This window comes from Typopeltis vanoorti, chromosome 3 (genome assembly GCF_054136105.1).
Source record: "Typopeltis vanoorti isolate ZY-2024b chromosome 3, IOZ_Tvanoo_1.0, whole genome shotgun sequence".
Lineage (NCBI taxonomy): Eukaryota > Metazoa > Arthropoda > Arachnida > Uropygi > Thelyphonidae > Typopeltis > Typopeltis vanoorti.
The window spans coordinates 46,069,164-46,090,685 of record NC_143551.1 but is presented as its reverse complement, the minus strand read 5'-3'; the positions used below and the strand labels follow the sequence as shown (position 1 = coordinate 46,090,685).

The 21,522-nt window shown below is 36.5% G+C and overlaps 1 protein-coding gene across 1 annotated transcript in view; it reads left to right on the top strand.

Annotated features, from left to right (window-relative positions):
• Positions 1–21,522, top strand: part of LOC150108095 (phosphoribosyl pyrophosphate synthase-associated protein 2-like) — a 110,379-nt gene that overhangs the window by 35,732 nt on the left and 53,125 nt on the right. The window contains exons 4-6 of the mRNA XM_090416237.1: positions 1,941–2,113; positions 3,141–3,256; positions 21,006–21,093. Of these exons, the coding sequence (XP_090272363.1) occupies positions 1,941–2,113; positions 3,141–3,256; positions 21,006–21,093 (377 nt within the window). The remainder of the gene's footprint in view (positions 1–1,940; positions 2,114–3,140; positions 3,257–21,005; positions 21,094–21,522) is intronic.

Below are 21,522 nucleotides of genomic sequence, written 5' to 3'. Positions count from 1 at the left end.
ACCTGTCTCATCCTTACTCTTATACATTCCATCTTGTGCTGCTGCAACCACATCTTCCACCTCATATCCATCTTCCTCCTGTCGTACAATCTGCCTGACAGGAGGAAGTATTTGTGAAGTAGGATAGCACAAATATGCTAATCATTTATTACATTAACTTCTTGACTATGTGCCTTCTCAGAAAACAGTAGTCTTTCTTATGCCCAACACCAAACCCATTCAAACGCAATCCATCAACTTTAAACCATTTCAACTTTCCTTCAAATTCACTCCACAGATTTACAAATTGTGAACCCCATTTGCCTCACACAACTCAGCCATCTTACTATTCATTATCTCTTCTCAGTTCACTATTGTCATATCTGTGAAACACTCATACAACTTTTCCAACAACACTGTTCTTCTTTACCTGCCACAACAACTTCCTCAAGTCTCTATCAGCATTCTTTTTTTATCCAAATAAGTCATTTGTGTCCAGGACTATCACTAATTTTGATGCCCAGTGTTTTCTATTCTGCAATGTATCAATTATTTGCTTCACTGTTCCACCAGGAAAGCATTTTGTGCATTATATTAGTCATTGCACATCTCATGACAATGATATACGACTATCCTTTGACTCTTTCTTCATAATACTAACTTCTTCCTTCTCGTTCTCTTCAATAAATCTCTTTTTTAGATGTTTAATATTTTCTTCCAGATGTTTCATTTTGCTTTTTATTTTCACTAACTCTTGCCTCAGCTCTTCTACTATGGCCCCAACACTTGTTTCCATTTCTAATTGCTCTAATCTATCAAGACACATCACATACATTAATGCATTCTGTCTTCTCGTTTATCCAAACAGTCCACAAATATTTCACATTTTTTGGTGCATACATATAGCAATTTTTGCAACACATGCACTGCGAAAAAATCTAAGGCAGAGACAGATCTTCGTACCAAAGTCTTCCGTATCACTGACATGCATTTCTTTATGGATGCCATTTTCAGAAGCAGAAGCAGTAGCAGTACAAACAAGTAGCAAACTACAATATAAATAATAAAAAATTCCAACATCACTACTGAAGGATATTTGTATCCGAACTGAAAAAAAATGCAGCACAATTTGCTATAAAAGGCCACACTGTACACTAGTTCAAGGATGCAAATTCACATAACTGAGATTTTGCAAAAGTCACATATTTGAACATATATTAGCAAAATGCACTTAAATGTATTTAGCCTAGTGACTATGTGCTTCGCAACCATACGCCTGTGGAAGGAGTGTCCTAGGTTCGATTCCCGTCGGTGACGTGAGGAGCTGAAGGATCTTCCTCAGCCATAGCCAAGTTGGCCAGTCTTGGGCGTGGACAGCAGGGTTTTTTCCCAGTTTATTCTGGGGTTTTTCATCCTGCAAAAGCAGGCAAACTGGCCTTGAGAACTCAACACTACAGGCCATAGGATACACCGGGGCATAAGGTTGACCACCTTATCCTGTAAACGGAGTGTGGTCCGATGATCAATGGACCCTTGACACCATAAGGTAAAAGAGGGTATAAGGAAGATGACATGATGATGATGACTTGAATGTATTAACAAAATATACAGTAATAATATATTACTATATTACTACTGTAATGAACAACATTAAAATGACAATTTTCAAATTTTAATTTAAAATGTGATTTTACCATATTGGATATAATGGATTTTTGAATAACTGAGGATGACATGTGACAGATCACTGAAATATATATACGGATGAAGTAATAAATGGTGTCCCATGTCTCATAGATTCTACCTTAGTGTGCTCATTGAATAGGAGTTTAATCATGCTAATCATTTTAAAATACTTCTATGCTGTTTATCAGTGGCTAGATCAATATTTGTAATATTATAATATTACAAAATATAGTAAGATAATTACTATCATTATCTTTTTTTTTTTCTTTTCCAAGGGATGTAAATAACAACATAATGGAACTCTTGATTATGGCTTATGCTTGCAAGACTTCTAGTGCTTGTAACATTGTAGGTGTTATTCCTTATCTTCCATATAGCAAACAGTGCAAAATGAGAAAAAGAGGTTGTATTGTGTCCAAGCTAGTAGCTAAAATGTTAAGTAAATCTGGTAAGTAATAATGTTTAGTTTTATGTTCTGTGGATCAGTTTGGTATACTATACTTAATATTTCTGTGTATTTTGTTCGTATGCCAGTATATTATATTAACTGAATATAATAGGCTTATGGTAAGGAAACGTTGTTCTTTTTACCATAAACATTATAATAAAATTAGTTTAATCCTTTATCCAAGCGTGAGCAAACAAAGTTTGCACCTGAAAGTATCTTCAGGACTGGGGTAAGGTGGTACAACACCAGGGAAACTCGTTGCAAAGGTGGAGCAAGATACCAACACTCCTATCTCAGTATCTCGTATAATGCAAAACACATCTCCTTGCGGATATGTCTAATGTTATGCATTAAGGGAAGGGCCACTACCCAGACTAGTTTCGACCTTTATTGAGGTCTCTTCAGTGGGAGCCAGGCCCAACTAGAGATACCAGGCAGAAGCATTAGCAGGTCATCTCCACCTATAGGAGTTGCCAAATGGTGTGCCACCCTTTTTTAATGCAAACTTTGTTTGCTCACACTTGGATAAAGGATTAAACTAATTTTATTATACTCTAACCAAGTGAAAAATAAACTTTCACCATAAACATTGTATGCATTTAGAGTTAGTGCATTGAAAAGACCTTCTTCTCATTGATATATTTCAGTCATGGGAAGAACTTGTTACTTTTCTTGATGCTAAGTTATTAGTTTTGAATAGAGAAGATTCTCTCCCCTCACACTGGAAACTTTTCACTTGAAAAACACTCAATCTTTAAAACACAATTTACAGATATGCACATCATTCACCTTTATGCCAATCTGGAGCAAAACAAATATTGCAATTTGTAACCAAAAAAATTCCAAATTTCTATTGAAAAAAAAATATTTAAAACATAAACCATACTTAAGATTCAAGCATTACCCTTAAGAATATTTTACTCTGTCAGATAGTATAAAGTGCTATATTTAATCATGTTAAATTTTTTTGTGGTTTAAAAAGTTTTTTTTTGTTCTTTATACTTAATATTTGTCTAATTTCTTAAAGGTCTCACGCACATTATAACAATGGACTTGTATCAGAAAGAAGTTCAGGGTTTTTTTGATGTTCCTGTGGATAATCTGAGGGCTTCGCCTTTTCTTCTGCAGTATATTCAAGAGAGTGTAAGGTGGCTCATGTTGATAATTTTATAGATATCTTTATCTCATTTTCTGTGAAGATATTGAATCTTATGTGTATGTACAGTAAACCCTCACTGGTCCAGATCTGTATGGGAGAGAAAAGTAGTCTAGATTTGGTGATAACCTAGATTAGCAAGTGTACTGTAATTAAGTCATTATCAATGTTGCCTCCTATAGTAAAGATACAGGGTGTTCGGGATAAATTTGACAGTTTCGTAAGGAAAAAGAAAATCTTCTTTGTATCTATTAAATTTAATGAATTGACAAAAAAACATTACAGGCAGAGTTAATTACAATACTATCAACAAGATTTACTCAAAATAACCACCATTAGCATCGATCACAGCTTCAATTCTGCTTCGGAACCTCGAACAAGCTGATGCTACAGTCTCCCTGGGAAGGGCCGCAAAAACGGTTTTAATTTTATCCATTAACTGGGCTTTTGTATTACTGGAAGTGCGATTGGTGTCTTTTTCAACTGCGCCCCATACAAAATAATCCATGGGGTTAAGGTCTGGGGAGTTTGGAGGCCAAACATTTGGACTGGTGAAGTCGTAGAAATTTTCAGACAACCATTTTTGACTTTTCCCAGAGGTGTGGCAAGGAGCCGAATCCTGCTGCCATACATACGGCCTACCATTGGCTACCCTTGTTATCCAGGGCTTGACTACAGTTAGCAACTCCACGAACAAATCCCGAATTCCAATGCCAGGGTTCTTCAACACCTGTTCCTGCAGATTTGCGAGGAATTCTGCTGTACGAACGCAATCAGATCGTCTGCTAGGGATCTTTCTTCTTGCTACATCCTCGTAGTCACCATTGCAAGTCTCTAGTTCATGCCTGATTGTTTTTACTGTATTCAGGGAGCATTGGGCAGCAGTCGTAATATCCTTATTTTGATGGCAGGCACGAATCATCATGATACAAGTTATTCTCTTCCATGATTCAGGTGGGTTCCAGCTATCCATCCTTTCTGACATCTTGTATATGAATGAAGAAGGGTCCAAACTTTTAAATGAAGAGAAGTGTGTGTTAATACATGTAACTTACGGAAAAATATAATTAATTATAAATATGTCAAATTTATCCCGAACACCCTGTATAATCCACTTCTGCTTTCAGTAAAGTAAAATTAAAAGTCTAAACATTTTGCAAACTTCTTAAGAGGCTAATTTTATTCCAAGAGTACCAATGTCACTTTGTAAATACCACTTGAAACAACAACTTCCAGATTTTCATCATTAGAAAGCTTTCAGATTTTTATAGATGATAATATATTTTTAGGATTCACATCAAATTTAAGAAATTTGTTGAAAGTCCCGCTCCCACTTGGTTACAAAATAAATCACATCTGACAATAAATGATATACTTGTTTAATCCTTTACCAAGTATTAAAACAAACAAATTATGCGCATAAATACCTTCATGACTAGACTAATTGCATATTGAAGCTGTTGACTTCATATCTATTACTTTAGTATCCCATAATTCACAAATTGGTATCATCTTGGGTCTGGCTTTCATTGATGAGATTTCAATGAAGGCTGAAACTGGTCTGGATAGTGGCACTTCCCATATTATTTTTTCATTATGGGTTACTGAGGCAATTGATGTGTGGTCAACAGCTTCTATATACAAGTAGCTTAATCTTGAAGATACCTCACGCTGTAAACTGTGTTTGCTTACGCTTGGGTAAAGGATTAAACAAGAATATAATTTCTTGTCAAGTATAATAACCTCTTAAGAGGTTATTATTTTAGAATATTATTTGATATCTCTTTCTGTTAATATCATGAAATTTATTTTGCTTAATAGTTAATATTTGGTCTCTAATTTCTCAACCATTAACTTATCTAAAAATAATTCAGAATTTATAGAGTACAACTATTTGGCAGACAGGTACCATTTGTCAACTTGACTGGCTGCTGAACTAACAAGGTCTGAATTAGAAAAGGGGTTTAGTGTATTATGATATTTAGAGCTAAAAAATTTTATTTAGTAAAATTTTGAATTTTAAAATAAAAATAATTCAAACATATTTTATCATGTACACAATGTGCCCGTTAAATAAACGAGGCAACAATTATTATACCAAAACAAAGAACTGTATTTACAATTGTCAGTTACAGATTCAAAATAATCTCCCTCCAACTCCACACATTTACATCTGTCGTAAAGGTGTTTGAAGGCATGGTGGAATTCCTGAACAGGAACCTCCTTCAGTTTCTGGGTCACATTGTGTTGGATGTCCTCAATGTCACTGTCCTTTTCAAGCCACACTTCATCTTTGGGAAGAGGAAGAAGTCTGCAGGAGCCAAATCTGGCTAATGTGTGTGTGTGGGGGGTGTTTGATCACACAGACTTGGAAGCTAGAAACTGCTTCACAGGCAGTGCACTGGTGCATTGTTGTCCAACAGAAATCAGTTGTCTCTGTGGAACAGTTCTTTCCTGACATCACATGTGTGAATACAGATGGTGCATTACTCCTAAATAATACTGACTGTTCACTGTGGTGCCCTCAGGAACAAATTTGCCAGTGGATAATTCCAACAGCATTGAAATAAACAATGGCCATTGTCTTGATACATGATTTTTGCAACCTGACTTTCTTCTGCCAGAGAGAAGACATTTCACGCCATTCCATACTCTGGCATTTTGTTTTTAGATCAAACTGAAAACTCCAGCTTTCATCACCAGTGACAATTCTTTCAGACACATCACGATCTTGATCAGCTACATGGATGAAATGTTTACAACATGCAATCCCTTGCTTTCTCTGTTTGTGTGTGAATGTGTGCAGCACAAACCTTGAACAAATCTTCCTCTTGTGCGGATCTCTTTCTAAGATTACTATTTCCTTACCATCACCAAGCTGCCCAGCGAGTAGCCTAGTGATTATTTCCCTGTCATGAGCAACAATTTCCCTAGCTTTCACCACAATTTCATTTATTCATGTAGAAACTGGCCGTCCACAGTGTAGTTCATTCTCCAGGAACACTATCCCCTTTATAAATGTTGATAACCAGCAGAACACCTGTACATGGCTCAGTCATCGTCACAAATTTTTTTAGGTCTTGCTACACTTCTCTTGCAGTTTCCCTAATTTATGGTAAAATTTTATCATGGCTCTTTGCTCCATGATGCAACTTCTGACACATTCCACTCACGCACACACTCTTACTTTACTGATTGCCACAAAAACTGCTGCGTCACCAGACTTGAAAGCTGCACCTGTGATTACAACACACTGTAGTGGTCAAAACTATTTTATTCAAAGGACTGTCCTGTAAAAAATCAGTCTCATTACTTAACGGGCACACTGTATTTAAGTGCATGTTTTGAAATGTTTTCAGTGGTTTTTCATTACCTTATTAATTGCTTAATTTTATTATGATTATTAATAAAGCTCTGTTCTGAAGTAATTTCTATGAAATATTAAATACAGAATGACAATGGTAGAAAATCTGAATGCAATCAGGAGTACATATCAGTACCTTTTACTGCCTTTTCACATTCCAGAAATGTGAAAAAGGAGAGCAGGTCATATTTGGGTGTTTCTGGTGGAATATTGAGCTGTAAAAATTTTACTATGACCACTGCGTAATTCAGAAAACTTGGTCTAAAGATTAAATTCTAGTTAATAGAAGTAGTTTTTCTTGGTACCTATCTGTTAAAAAAGTTGGGAGGGGGGATATAAGAGGAATAAAATGGCATGAGAATTATAGAGAAATTCCTTACTGAGTGCTTCCATGTTATACTTATGGAAGCATATACTTGAAAGAAGCCAAGAAAAATTATGGAAGAGGAACTTTGTCCTCTTGACAAAAAACTTTGTCAAGAGGACAAAGTTCTGCAATTGGAGTTGTCAGGACCAATTTTTTCTTTATGACAAATAGCAAGAAATCATGGGAAAATAATAGGATCTGTGGTATTCAATTATATTTAATACAAAGAGAAAAACTTCAAAATGTTGCATTTCATCATCATCATCATCATCATCAAATTCCTGCCATGTACTCTCAAGGGGTGTACAGGATATGACAGTACTACATGACAAATTTACATCATTACTAACTTCCTATCTACAATTTTCCTCCAAATTAGTCTGTTACTTGTCAAGACTCCAACATTATCAGATCTTATATTTCTATCGTCTAACGCACTTTGTACCTTATCAATCCACCTATATCTTGGTCTTCCTCTGGGTCGTTTTCCTGCCAACCTGGCAGAGAACACTTGTTTTGCTAATCTTTCCTCTCCCATTCTATTTAAGTGACCATACCACCTGAGATTAGCTCTGCTAACGCATTCCTGGATGCTGACAATGTCAAGTTCTTTCCTAATATCCTCATTTTAAATATGATATTTCCATTGATGCCATCTATTCACACCTCTAATCTTTCTCAGGACTCTCATATCTGCGGTCTCTAGTCTTTAGTCAAGTGTTTTACTTCTGACCCAGCTCTCAGATCCATAAGTTAAAACTGGTTTGAACACTGTCTTGTATACAGCTAATTTAGTGTTCTGACTAATTTCTCTCTTATTCCATATGAATTTATTCAATTGACTTCCCAACATACCAGCTTTGCTGATTCCGTTGTCTATTTCTATATTTAATTTACCATCTTCAGTAAAATCGTGCCTAAGTAACTGAAATGTTTTACTTGTTCCACAGTTTCTCCATTCACAACACAGTTGACATTTTCAATGATTCTGCCTATTTTCATTGTCTTTGTCTTTTTATTGCTGACCTTCATACCATATCTATTAGAACAGCTATTCAATTTAGTCAGAGAATCTTGCAGACTTGTAGTGGATTTATTTAGAAGTATAACATCATCTGCATAAAGCAAAGAGCTGACATTAACATCTCCAATTTTGATATCAGGTTTAATACCACTTTCCTTCATAATGTGATCCATATAGTTAATGAATAACAGAGGGGATAATGTACATCCTTGTCTCACACCAGATTTAACATTAAACCATCTTCCTGTACTTCCTTCAATTCTAACTGCTGACTTACAACTCAAATAAAGACTAAGTATTGTTTGATATAATGCCCCATTGACACCATATAACTGCAGCGTATTGAATAGCTTCTCTCTCGGCACCTTGTCATATGCCTTTTCCAGATCGACAAAACTTAAATATAGATCTTTGTTATATTCCCAGGCTTTCTCAACTATTTGTCGTAAAGTGAAGATCTGATCCTTACAGCCTCTATTTGGCCTGAATCCAGCTTGTTCTTCACCAAGCTTTTCTTCCACAATTCTTCTCAACCGTTTCTCAAGTATACTTGCATAGATCTTGCCAGGAACACTCAGTAGGGAAATACCTCTGTAATTCTCACATTCAGTTTTATTTCCCTTTTTATATATACGGGTACTATGAGAGCTCTACTCCAGTCATCGGGAATTCGTCCCTCAGTCCAGGCTTTTTGAACTATGCAGTGCAGCCACTGTAAGACTTTTATACCACCATACTTCAGCATTTCTGGTCAAATATATCATCTACTCCTGCTGCCTTTCCACATTTCAAGCCTTTGATGGCTTTTTCTACTTCAAGTATGGATATGTATTCCTGACTGCATGCCTGGTCAGTGTTTTTTATCACTGTGCTGTCATCACTGCTTGTTTCATTTAGCAGTTTTTCAAAGTAATTACTCCATACTTCAAGGATATCTTTTTCTCCTGTTTTCATGTCACCTTTATCATCTCTAACTCCTTTTACAGCACTCTTTCCTCCATTCCTAAGCTTCTTCAACAATCTCCAGAATATTTTGCCACCTTCTTGATATTTATTTTCTATATTCTTGCCAAAGTCCTCCCATGACTTTTGTTTAGCTAGTTTTACACACTATTTAGCTTTCTTACATTTGTCTCTGTATTCTGTAAGAGTAAAAGCTGACTTATTTGCCAGGAACTTTTGATATGCTTTCTTCTTTTCCTTCACTGCCTCTTTAACTTCCTGTGTCCACCAGGGAGTTCTGATTTTTTTATCCTTGCACACAACCTCACCACATGCCTCTCTGGCAGAATCAATCAATGTTTTCTTCAGAGTTTGCCACTGAATCTCCAAGGTTTGATTCCTGTTCTCAAACTCTTTCATTTTGTTTTCAATAATCTTTGTGTATTTTAGTCTACAGTTCGCATCTGAGAGCTGCTCAACTTTTATTCGCTTTAAAACTTTCTTACATGTTATTCGTTTCAATATGAAATTCAATTTTATCCTGCTCAAGACTAAATAGTGATCGCTTCCAATTTCAAATCCTCTGTACACTCTGGTGTCCTGCACCAGGGAGAAAACATCACTATCAACAATAACATAGTCAGTGAGACTTTTCTTATTCCTAGCCTCTTCTCTCCATGTGAATTTGTGCACATTTTTATGTTGGAACATGGTGTTAGTAATAACCAGTGCATGTCCTGAGCAGAAATCCAACAGATATTTGCCATTATTATTAGCTTTGCTCTTTTCTCCAAATTTTCCCAAAATATTTTTGTGTGTCTCACAATCATTTCCTACTCTGCTATTTAGATCCCCAACAAGGACCACCTTTTCCTTTTTCATTGTGTCAGTTGCTTTTTCTAAAGCGTCAAAAAATTCCTCCACTTCTACCTTAGTAGAACCTTCTGTGGGACCATAGGCACAAATAAGTCTCATTGTCCAGTTCCCATTCTCATATTTGCCCACATTACTCTACTTGAGACTGACTGCCATTCAAGAAGATTAGCCTCATATTTTGTGTTGAATACTATGGCTACTCCTTCTTTTCCTTGATTGTCATTGCCTGAATATAACATTTTGTATTTATTGCTCAGAAAGATCTCACCAGTTTTGGTCTCTTTTGTTTCAGTCACCCCTATTATGTCGATCTGGTACTTATCTAATTCCTCTGCTAGCTCCATTTCTTTGCCATTCAGGCTTCTTACGTTGATAGTACCGATCTTTAACTCTTGTGATGTTGAGTTGGGGTTTGTTTTCAGATTTGTTCCAGTAGCTGACTTTTTGCTGTTCGCCCTGGTTCCCTGGCGAAAACAACGGGGGCCTTGTTTAACCGGGCGACGCCCCAGCCGGCGTGAAATTTTGTCATGTTGTACCATCATTTTTTATTTTGGTTTAACCAATAAGAATACAATTTGGTCGGCTAAATCCCAAATTGCCAGCCCATCCTCGTTCGTTCAGTATCAAAGTAGATACCCAACAGGGTGCACCACGAGAAGGTGAGGATTGGACATTAGGTCAGAAGCCCTGGTTGGTTCTCCGCATTCTTTTAAAGGCTATGTGGAGGTCTCCTCTCAGTTATACAGCTTTGACCCTTAAGCACCCCAATGTTGCATTTATATAGTGTAAATGTGATATTATACAAAGTGGTATATAATCTCTAAATTTGTAAGTAAGTGCATGTGCAGATTTGACGTAAAATCACATGTAAGATAAGTCTTTCTTTTGAGGTTACATGGTGGTCAGCCAACGTGTATAAACCCCCTGCCCTCTTGTGGCCTCCACAAGTTCTACCAGTGCACAACCACTTGCAATGCATATAGGCGACTTTAACAGCCACCACACGCTATGGAAATATGCTTCCAACAATGAATGTGGAGAGAGACTTTGACTGAATGGGCAGAAATTTACAACATGCACCTAATTTTCGATGCAATAGATAGACCTTCCTTCAGGTCAGCAGCTTGGAACAGGGAGTACAACCCTGACCTCTGCTTCGTCACTCAAGACAACAGTGGACGACCGTTACCTACATCGAGAAGAGTTCTCTTCAACTTTCCCCGAAGCCAACATAGACCAATTATATTAGAGGTAGGGCTGCAGGTACCCCTTGTCAGATCCATCCACCATCCCCATTGGAACTTCCAGAAAGCTGACTGGGATACATTTGCTGCCTGTCTTGACAAATATGTCCGTTGGATCCCTCCAACAAACAGTAATTACAAGAGATTCGCAGGAGCTGTCTTAGCTGTAGGTAAGAAGACCATACCAAGAGGATTCCGGAAAGAGTATATCCCTGGATGGGATGATGATAGTAATAAACTGTATCAAGAATATCTAGAGTGTGGCGATCCTGACATTGCAGATGAACTCATTCACAGCCTTGACACCAACTGACAGAAGAAATGGACTGAAACAGCAGAAAGAGTCGATTTTCGGCACTCCAGTAGAAAAGCATGGAGCCTTCTAAGAAAACTAGGTAGTGGCACCACGACTGTCCGGGAACAATCAGCTATTTCTCCTAACCAATATGCATCACATATTGTCGACATGTCAAGATATACCACTAAGGACAAACAACACACTCTTCAAATAAAAAGAGAACTTACATATTTGAAACATAACAGACCATCAGATCCTCTATACTCATGGCCCTTCACTCTTGAAGATATTAATACTGCTCTAATGGATATGAAACCAGGCAAGGCTCCAGGTTTCGATGGAATTCATCCTGATTTCCTGTTGAAGACAGGCCAAAAAGCTCGACAGTGGTTGGCTTGCTTTTTCTCTGACATCCTCCAGACTGGTAGATTTCCAAAAGAGTTTAAGAGGACAAAGATTATCCCTATCTTAAAACCAGGAAAAACTAACAACAAACCAGAAAACTACCAACCAATTGCCCTGCTTAGCACCTGCTATAAGCTGCTAGAAAGGCTCATCCTTAATAGAATTGCCCCTAAGATATTAGAACAAGTCCCAGTGGAACAGGCTGGACTCAGACATAAACGAAGCTGCTGTGATCAGGTTCTGTCACTCACCACACATATAGAGGCAGGCAACCAACAATGCCGGAAAACAGCTGTAGCTTTTGTAGATCTTACTGCAGCTTATGATACAGTCTGGAGGCATGGCACAGTCTGCAAGCTGCTCCGTGCAGTCCCTCGCAAAACAGTAGCAAAACTAATCGATAACATGCTAAGCAACCGCTTGTTCCAAGTGTGTATGGACGAGAACAAAAGCAAACAAAGAACACTGGATAATGGATTACCACAGGGGTCAGTTCTGGCTCCCCTCCTTTTTAACTTATACATCACAGATATGCCTCATAGCCTCTAAGAAGTTTTGCTGTGGTGATGACATTGCTCTAGCCACCAGACACACCAATTTTACTACAATGGAAGATACACTAACAAACGACCTTGCAGTCCTAGATGAATACTTCAGCAAATGGAGATTACGCCCGAATCCTAGCAAAACACAAGTTTCATGCTTCCACCTGAACAATAACCAGGCTAACAAAGAACTCATGGTGTGCTTCAACCACAAACTGCTACACTACAACAGATTCCGAAATATCTGGGCATCACTCTTGATAGAACACTATCTTTTAAACCACATCTCATTAACACAGCATCCAAGCTAAAAACAAGAAACAGTATACTGCAAAAACTATATGGAACAACTTGGGGTGCCTCAGCAACAACGCTTCGCTGCACTGCTCTTGGCCTTGTTTTCTCTACAGCTGAATACTGCTCTCCCGAATGGCTGAACAGCGCCCATGTGTATTTGGTTGATGCCCAGCTTAACACCACTATGCGCCTTATTTCTGGAACTGTAAAATCAACCCCAACCTACTGGCTCCCAGTGCTAAGCAACATCCCGCCTCCATACATCCACAGATCCAACTTTCTTCTACATGAATACAGCAAAATCATGGAAATCCAAAATCTTCCAATCCATGAAGACATCCCAAAATAAACAGGCTAAAGTCAAGGCACCCTCCAATCTTAACAGCAAAAAATCTTGCAAGGACAAGTTTCAACATGAAGGAGAAGTGGAAAGAGTCCTGGTGTAGCACTTCAACAGGGATCTTTCATGAATTAGTGGACCCAACACAGATAACTTCGGGTTTTTACCTACCTCGGAAAACTTGGCTGCCCTTAACCGAATCTGCACCGACCATGGCAGATGTGCAGACCACCTTTACAAATGGGGCATGATTGCCTCACCCAGGTGCGATAACCCCTCCAGACAATTAACCATATTATAGCAGAATGTGTCCTATGTGCATACAGTGGAAACCTGTCAGACTTCATCCATGCCACACCAAGTGCAGTCGACTGGATAATCAACCTAGACATTCAGTTGTAACCTATTCTTGATTCTCGAGTGTCTCTTTTATGACTGTATTATGTCTTCTTATTGTACATATGTCTATTACTATGTCCATATATATGTTAAGGATTAATGTAATGTAACTTTTCATGTGTGAGCCATATGCTAAATAAATAAATAAGCATTCATAGTGAAGAATTTATGGAGACAAACTCATGTGGCCAGAGGAAACAAATTAAAAAGCTGTTACCATATTATACCCAGTTTCAGAATTTATGGCTTGCCTAAAAACAGACAAAACAAATGCACCACTATAACTGATAATTGAAGGAATCCATTTAGTTATTCTCCTAAACAAATCTGGTACAAGTCTTCAGGATTCCAACTAAATAGAGTAACTGCCATAACAAATTTTTGTGTGAAAATCAGCAATACAATGACAAACTGTGAAAATAGATAGGGATATTGAAAACATCAACTGCATCTTGAATTTGGAACCCATAGAACAAGCAAGACATTTTGGAAAATTAGGTACAATTTTTAGTGAGGATAGCAAATTAAATATGGAAATAGATACAAACCTGATATCATGGGATGCTATTTGAATAAATTTATTAATAGGAGGGACATTCACCAAAACTCTGAAATACTAATATAGAAGATACTGTTCAAACTAGTTGTAACTTGTGGATGCACGTGTGGAGTTAGAAATAAGAGTTATCAAAGAGAAGGGACCACAGATTTTCTGAGGAAAATTAGAGGAATAAACAGATATTGTCAAAAATATAGAAGGGAACTTGACATTATTAGTATTTTAAGAATGTGTGAGCAGGGCTGACCTGAAGTGTAATGGTCACTTACCTTAACATAAGTATAAAGGTTAGTAGATGGTGTTCGATGCCAGAAAAAACACTGAGATAATATTTAAATGGACTGATAGTTAGCAGTGCATTAGAAGACCAAAATATGAGAAATGACATTGTAGACCTGACAAATAGACTGATTTTGAAGAAACTGTTAACGCAGATCTATTAATAATGTAAATTTAATTATATAGTGCTATCATATATCCATTGAAATCATGAAAAATCCATTCTGCCATGTATTCATGAAAAAAAAAAATTTTTTTTTTTTTTTCTGTTGTTTAAGACTGTGTCTATATCTTGCTTTAGTGTGAACACAAAATCAATATGTTCTTATCCTTCTAATGTTTATCTTTGAACTGTGTTTTGTATTTTCTTTGATTTTATGCTGTTTCTTATAAAGAGTGTATTAGTATTAGTTTCTATCTATTTGATCCTGCATTTCTTTTTATTTTATGAAGTAATAAATTGTCAGTTTCTTGACAATCTGTCTGTGATTGTGTAGCACATTGTTCAGAAGTAATTATGGTATACTACTATTATGTTGTGGACTCATTCCCTCTTGCCCCATATGTTTTTATTTATGTTTTATCGTGTACACAAATGTTGAAGCAATTTGAAAAATGACTGATGTCAGAACTGCCACTTAATGGTGCTTGTCAAGCAGAAGTACATATCATTTAAAAGATAGATTATTTCTTGAGTGCATGTATTGTCATTATTGACACCATGTGCACTAATATCTAAAGTGAAATTAAAATGGAAGTGCCTGAAGTTTTGTGTTAAAAGCCAGGTAGAAATGCCATGGACACGTTGGAGATGATGAAGCAGGGTATGGCAATAATTATCTATCACACACATTCATGCACTTGTTTTTGAGTATCATAAATGCTACACCATAGCAGAGACTCACTAGAAAATAAATATTATTGAGCCATCAAAAACATCTTGTACACTAAAATTAATTGAAAAAGTTTCAACAAATCATGATCAACAACTGATATACAATACGCAGAATGATTCTCACATAATTCAAAATTAGTTCATGCATGGCTTATGCCCCATGTGTTAAATGACAGTCAAAATGAAGAGCAAATTAAACACCATTAAAGCCACTGAAAGAAATCCAAACTTCGTGGATTTCATTGTTATAGGCCATCTGACAGAATGCAGTATTTTTGGTATAACTCTAAAACTAGGTGTGACAGGATGTGGATTGAAGGTCTGAAAATTTCCAAACCAAAAGTTTTCCAAGAAAGATCAAAAATTAAGATAATCCTGATGCACTCACTATCATAGCAAAGGAATTATGTACAACAGAATTACTTCCACATGGCCATGTTATTAATGCTATCTATTATTTAAACATTCTGAAACATTTATTGCAGAGAATCATTTGTGTGAAACCTTACTGGTTTTCTCTTTCATTTGTTTCTTAATGTAGGTGGCTTTTGTAGGGCATTGCCCACAAAGTATTCCTGGTGAGATTTTTTTTTTTTTTCAGGGTAGTTCATCATTGCTTTCCCCAACCCTCCAAATTTATCTGGGCTCATGACTGCGAAGGTAATCATGACTGTAATCTGTGTGTGTTCATGGGGCCGGTTTGCCTGCTCTGGGGGGGGGGGGAGAGATGAAAAACCAGAGTTTCCGGGTGGAACACTTTATCTGGTCTCTTTCGACTAAAGATGAGTTAGCTGGTCTCATATGGAGTTAGAGGTTTTTTCACCTGGAAACTGGGTTTGATTCTCGTCACTGACGGAAATCAAACCCAGGTCTTTCTGACCAAAGGGCTTCATCTATACTGACTGAACTTCTTATGGAGGCTAGTGTTGTGCCTCCCCTGAAATGTAGTTGGTTCTTCCTATAACAGCAGTTCAAGCTACAAAGCAATCATTAGTTTTTAGCCAAATAAAACAATCCATTCCCCCCCCCCCCTTTTAAGCCGTGGATTCTCCACTCTCTTAACCCCTGGCCAACTTCTTTATGGAGACCTTTGAAGAAAAAAACCTTACTCTGCCCCACATAAACCCACTGTTTGACTACGCTATGTGGATGATGTGTTCACTATTTGGCCACATGGTCTGGATACACTCTGCAATTTCTTAACACACTTAAACAATCAACACCACAGAATCCAGTTTACCTTGGAAAAGAAAAACAACAACAACATTCTCCCTTTTCTAGATGCTCTGATTACAACAGCCTGATGGATCCCTGGCTTTCTCTGTTTATAGAAAGCTTACACATATGGATAGATACATTCATCACCAGTAACCCCCTCCCCTCACTGCTTCCCAACAATATGGGATTATAAAAACCTTATATAATAGAACAAAATTAATTGGTACAGATAAAATACCCTAACTGTTGAATTTAACCACATCCTTAACACCTTCTTAGCCAATGGCTACAACCCCCAAAAAATATCAAAATCAGTAAAACACAACCCTCCTCCTTCAAAACAGAGATTCTCTAAATCTGTCACCATTCCATATATCTAGGGTACATCTGAAATACTAACAAAAATCCTAAGAAAATATGACCTTGCAACTAGTTACAAACCACATAAGAAATTGGCATTTCTTATCTGCCCCACCAAAGACTAGCCACTTGCCCTAGACCTACCTGGAGTATACTAGATCCCTTGCAGTTACAAACTGTCCTACTTTGGCCAAACATCAGGATGTCCAAACACAAGGACTACCTCTGGTTCCACCAATTCAGCCACTCAGATCTTGCTGACTATGCATTGGACACCCACCACAGAATATGCTGGAAGAAGGCCACTATTACACCACAAGTACAAGTACAAAAGATTGTTCCTTGAATCAGCCTCAGCTCTGTAAAACTTCCCAAACCTCAACAAATTTGGGTACATGAGACTGCCCCAAATTTGGTAAGCTTACATTTTAAGATCATCAGTCCAATGGTCAAGATAACCCAATTTTTAGCCTGCTGGGGGGGGGGCACCTTTAGGACTCTAGGGCCCACTTTAGTTGCCTTTCTTCAGTCTCATTTACTTAGTGTGGGTGCTGCATGCATATCATTGTTTTGTGATCCCTGAAGATGGCAATGTAACATTGTTGAAATATAGGAAGGTATTGATTAAAGTTTTTGATTAATATTTTAGTATACATTGTCATTTCCTGAAAAATTAAAAGCGATGCAGTTTCTATGAATATGAGTTCACGAATTAAAGAACAGTGGTCTCTGAACAGAACCCTATGGTACCACACTTTTTTGTCATCTTTTATCTGGACACTGCACTCCCATACATAACTTTCTAAAAGTTGTTTAGGGCTTGTATGCAGAAATAGGTTGACTGAGAAAATATACTATGCAATGAACAGTATGGGTTTACTAAGAGAAAGTCATGTATGAGCAACTTTGATCACATTCTGTAATAATGTTACCATTGAGTTAGACAAGAGGAATGGATACACCATGTTACCTTTAATTTCACTAAAGCTTTCGACAGAATACAGCATTGGGGATGTGAGTCTGCAAGATTTAAGGTAACCAGTGGTGCATGTACCATGAGGATCAGTACTTGGTCCATTGTTATTCAGTCTGTACATTAATGACATTGGGAAGGGTTTGACATGCAAAATACATATAGGCAGGATAATCAGAATTGCAGCTGATATGCAGTATTGGTAGAATGCTTTGAATAGGTGGGAATTACAGGCATGTGAAAATGGCTGTCAGTTCAATGTTAGTAAATGTAAAGTCATGCACTCTGATGTAATGAAATATCTAATGTTATACTGTATTGCTAGAAGAAACTTAGGCTAGGAATCTTGGAGTTTTAGTAGATAGGAAGTTGAAGTTCAAGGGCCATATAGCAAAGATTGCAAATACAACAGAGGATAGTTGCAATGCTGAAATGAACCTTGACATGTAAAGATGAGGAAGTCATTTTGCCTCTAATTTGGACTATTGGACACTTGGACTATTGTATGCAGGTCTGGGGTTTCATTTTGATTCTTATGCAGTGGAAAGTGCAAAGGAAAGCATTAAAAATGATATCAGGATTGTTGAATACTGACTGAATTGATTGCAATTCAAACTTCTGAAAGGGCATATAGGATTTCAGTTGGAATTTTTCATTTCATGGAGGATTGGGATGAGGACTAGAGGGCATCCTTGGAAGTTGAGAAGGAAAGCTGTCAAGAAGGGAGTGACTACTAGCCTTTTTTCTCATAGAGTGGTGCTTGATTGGAATGGATTGCCATTGGATGTTGTGTGTGTGTGTGCGTGCATGCGCACGGGCATCAAGTAGTGTGAATGAATTCCAGAGAACTGGTATGGGTAGTATGTGGCTTCTTTTGATGAGGCTCTGACTCCCTGGAGATCTCTCTTAATAATAATTTAAAAAAAAAAAAATATCGAACTGTAATCACTGATAATTCATGATATGTGAATTGAAATATCTAATTTAATCTTCTTAATTAAATAATTCATCTGTGTTTACATGTGGCCTTAGTATTATAATGAAGGCTTGCCTTAATAGAAAGAAAAGTGACAGTTGATCAAAATTAACTCTAATTAAAAACAGACTAATTTGGAAGAAAATTGTTCATCATCATAGTGGTGAAGTCTTAATATTACTATCATAGTAATCTGTACACTTCCTTGATGGTATGTGCTGTGAAGTGAAGATGAAAAAGTAGTAGTATGAATTCATAATAGAGTAGAATCTGCTTGTTGTGATTGCTGATAATATTATCAATAGGCTATTGTTATCAAAATCAGTTGGTCCCAAAACACACCATTTAAAATGAATTAAAAATAATCCATCTGCTGTAATCAAAGTTCCAGTTATTGTTATCAAAATCCTTGAATGTTCAGCCTTTTGCATCTCAGAATTCTAAGAAATAAAGTTTGATCAGGATAAAATTTGACAAAGAACATTTGTCAGAATCTGACTTTTTTGTTAATTTTTCTTTTAATGTTAATCTTCCATATATCTTAAATCTTCCAGACAAATGCTGGTGGGTATAAGTATAGTCTAATTGTGATTTTTTGAGTTTATTTTTGTGCTCTCCTTCAGTAAGTGAATTTGACTTTAAGTGCTCATTAAAACTGCCCTTAGTATTATGGCGGAAGCAAGTAAAAAATGTGAAGATTTATCTTTTCAAGAAAAGTAAAGAATTTTGGAATGCTATGATAAGTTGTGTAAGATGTTAAAAAACAGATCAAACATCGAAACTTCAGCTCTTACTAATTGAGGACACAGATCAGAAGATAGCCCAATCTGATAAGGATACTCAAGTTGAATCAGCATTTAAAATTTGGTTTAGTAATGTTAGTGAAAGGAATACTTTGATTAATGGGCCTTTGATGCATTAAAAAGCATGAACTTGCAAAAACAATAGGCAAAGAAAATTTCACTGCAACTGATGGATGGTTTAACATGTGGAAGAAGCAAGAGAATATTGTGTAGAAGCATATTCATGGTGAAGAAAAAAGTGCTGATTTTTTATTAACACCGATGTGTGGATTAAGACCTAGTGGCCAAAAATTATTGCTGAATATTCTCCTGAGGATATTTACAATGCAGACGAAACAGGACTCTAATTTCGTGCCATGCCTGAGCAAAAATGAAAGTACTAAAGGATTTAAATCTTCAAAAGAGCAAGTGACAGTTCTTTGTTGTGCTAATATGGAAGGTGAGAAACAAGAGCTCTTGGTGATTGGAAAAAGTAAAAATCCTCAGTGTTTTAAAGGTGTCAAAAGTTTGCCTGTTGACTACTACTGTTCTATTGGAAATGCCATTTTCAGCAATTGGTTAGTTAAGTAGGATCTTAAATTAAAGTGAAAAATTGTCTTGTTAGTAGACAACTGCACTGCACGCACACACAATTTATTGTTAAAGAACATCAAAGTAATCTTCTTGCCTTCGAACACTACGTCAGTAATTCAACCATGTGACAAGGCATTGTACGAGCTTTTAAAGCTTATTATCACAGAGGAGTTCATGCAAGAATTATTGCTGAACTTGATTATATAAAAGATCAATCTGTTGCAAGTGCAACTACAAAAAAAGATTTCCCTTTTTGATGCATTTCATTTGGTAGCAGTGTCATGGAGCAAGTCTCAGAGAAGACTATTGAAAACTGCTTCCAAAGAATTTGAATATCTTACAAATGAAATTTTTGATAAAAACCCCAGACAGTATGTCAAAAGAAGAATTTCAAAATTGGTTGGATATTGATAACGACATTGATCGAAGTGGTGGCTGCAATGACAGTGTCGGAAATATGTCAAGCTGCTTCCGATGATACCTTTAAACTAATAGAAGAAAGCAAACCTGATACAAGTATAAAAGAACGAGTTTTAGAGGCTCCTCTAACCAATGTCCAGATGCAAGAAACTCTACGAATACTTTGTTACAATAGAGCAACAAACTTCGAAAGGCATTATGAGTATGAGCAATTTATTCATGAACTACTATATTCAAACACACGACAGGCAATACTAGATATTTATTTAAAATAAATTTATGTTGTTGCTTATTAAAAAGTTGTTTATAACATTAAATTAAATAATGTTTGTAACAATAAATTTTAATAAATGCAATTTTTTATATCTTTTGCTTAATGTTATCAGCCTGTTATTGTTATCGAAAAGCGACTGTCCCAAAGTGATCACAATAAGCAGCGTCTACTGTGTTAATAAAATTTGATATAAACAAATAATCAGTTATAGGAATTCGCATCAAAATTATGAAATCTTAAATCAGAGCATTTCATTTCAGTTAATATAGTTATAGTTTTTTTAACTTTTACTATTTCTTCTTCAGATTCCTGACTATCGAAATGCTGTTATAGTTGCTAAAAATCCTGGTTCTGCAAAGAAAGCAACATCATATGCAGAAAGATTGAGACTGGGTAATGAAACATGTTGATTTCTATTCGTGTATATCAGTGTTTTTCAACATTTTTGAATGTGGGAACTAGCTTCAAAGACATGGGTTCTGCCACTAACATACTTATTTTTTAATTATTGCTTGCATGCATTTAAGATGCTATGTCCTTATTTCAAAGAAGACATTTAGAGATGACCTTAATAGATTAGAGTTGATTAATATGCACCTATGGCAGAAATAGTCAAAAGATTTGTTGAGTTATGTTTTGCAAAATAGGTTATGAAACTAAGAAAAACCAATTACTTGGTGAAAAATAAAATCAAGTAATCTCTTGCTGAATAGTCAGTATTTCAAGATTTTTACCTTAGCTGTTTAAAATTGAGCAAATCATACATGTATGGCATATCCAGTAGCTGAGTTAAGTGTAAGTCATTTATATGTGATAGTTCTA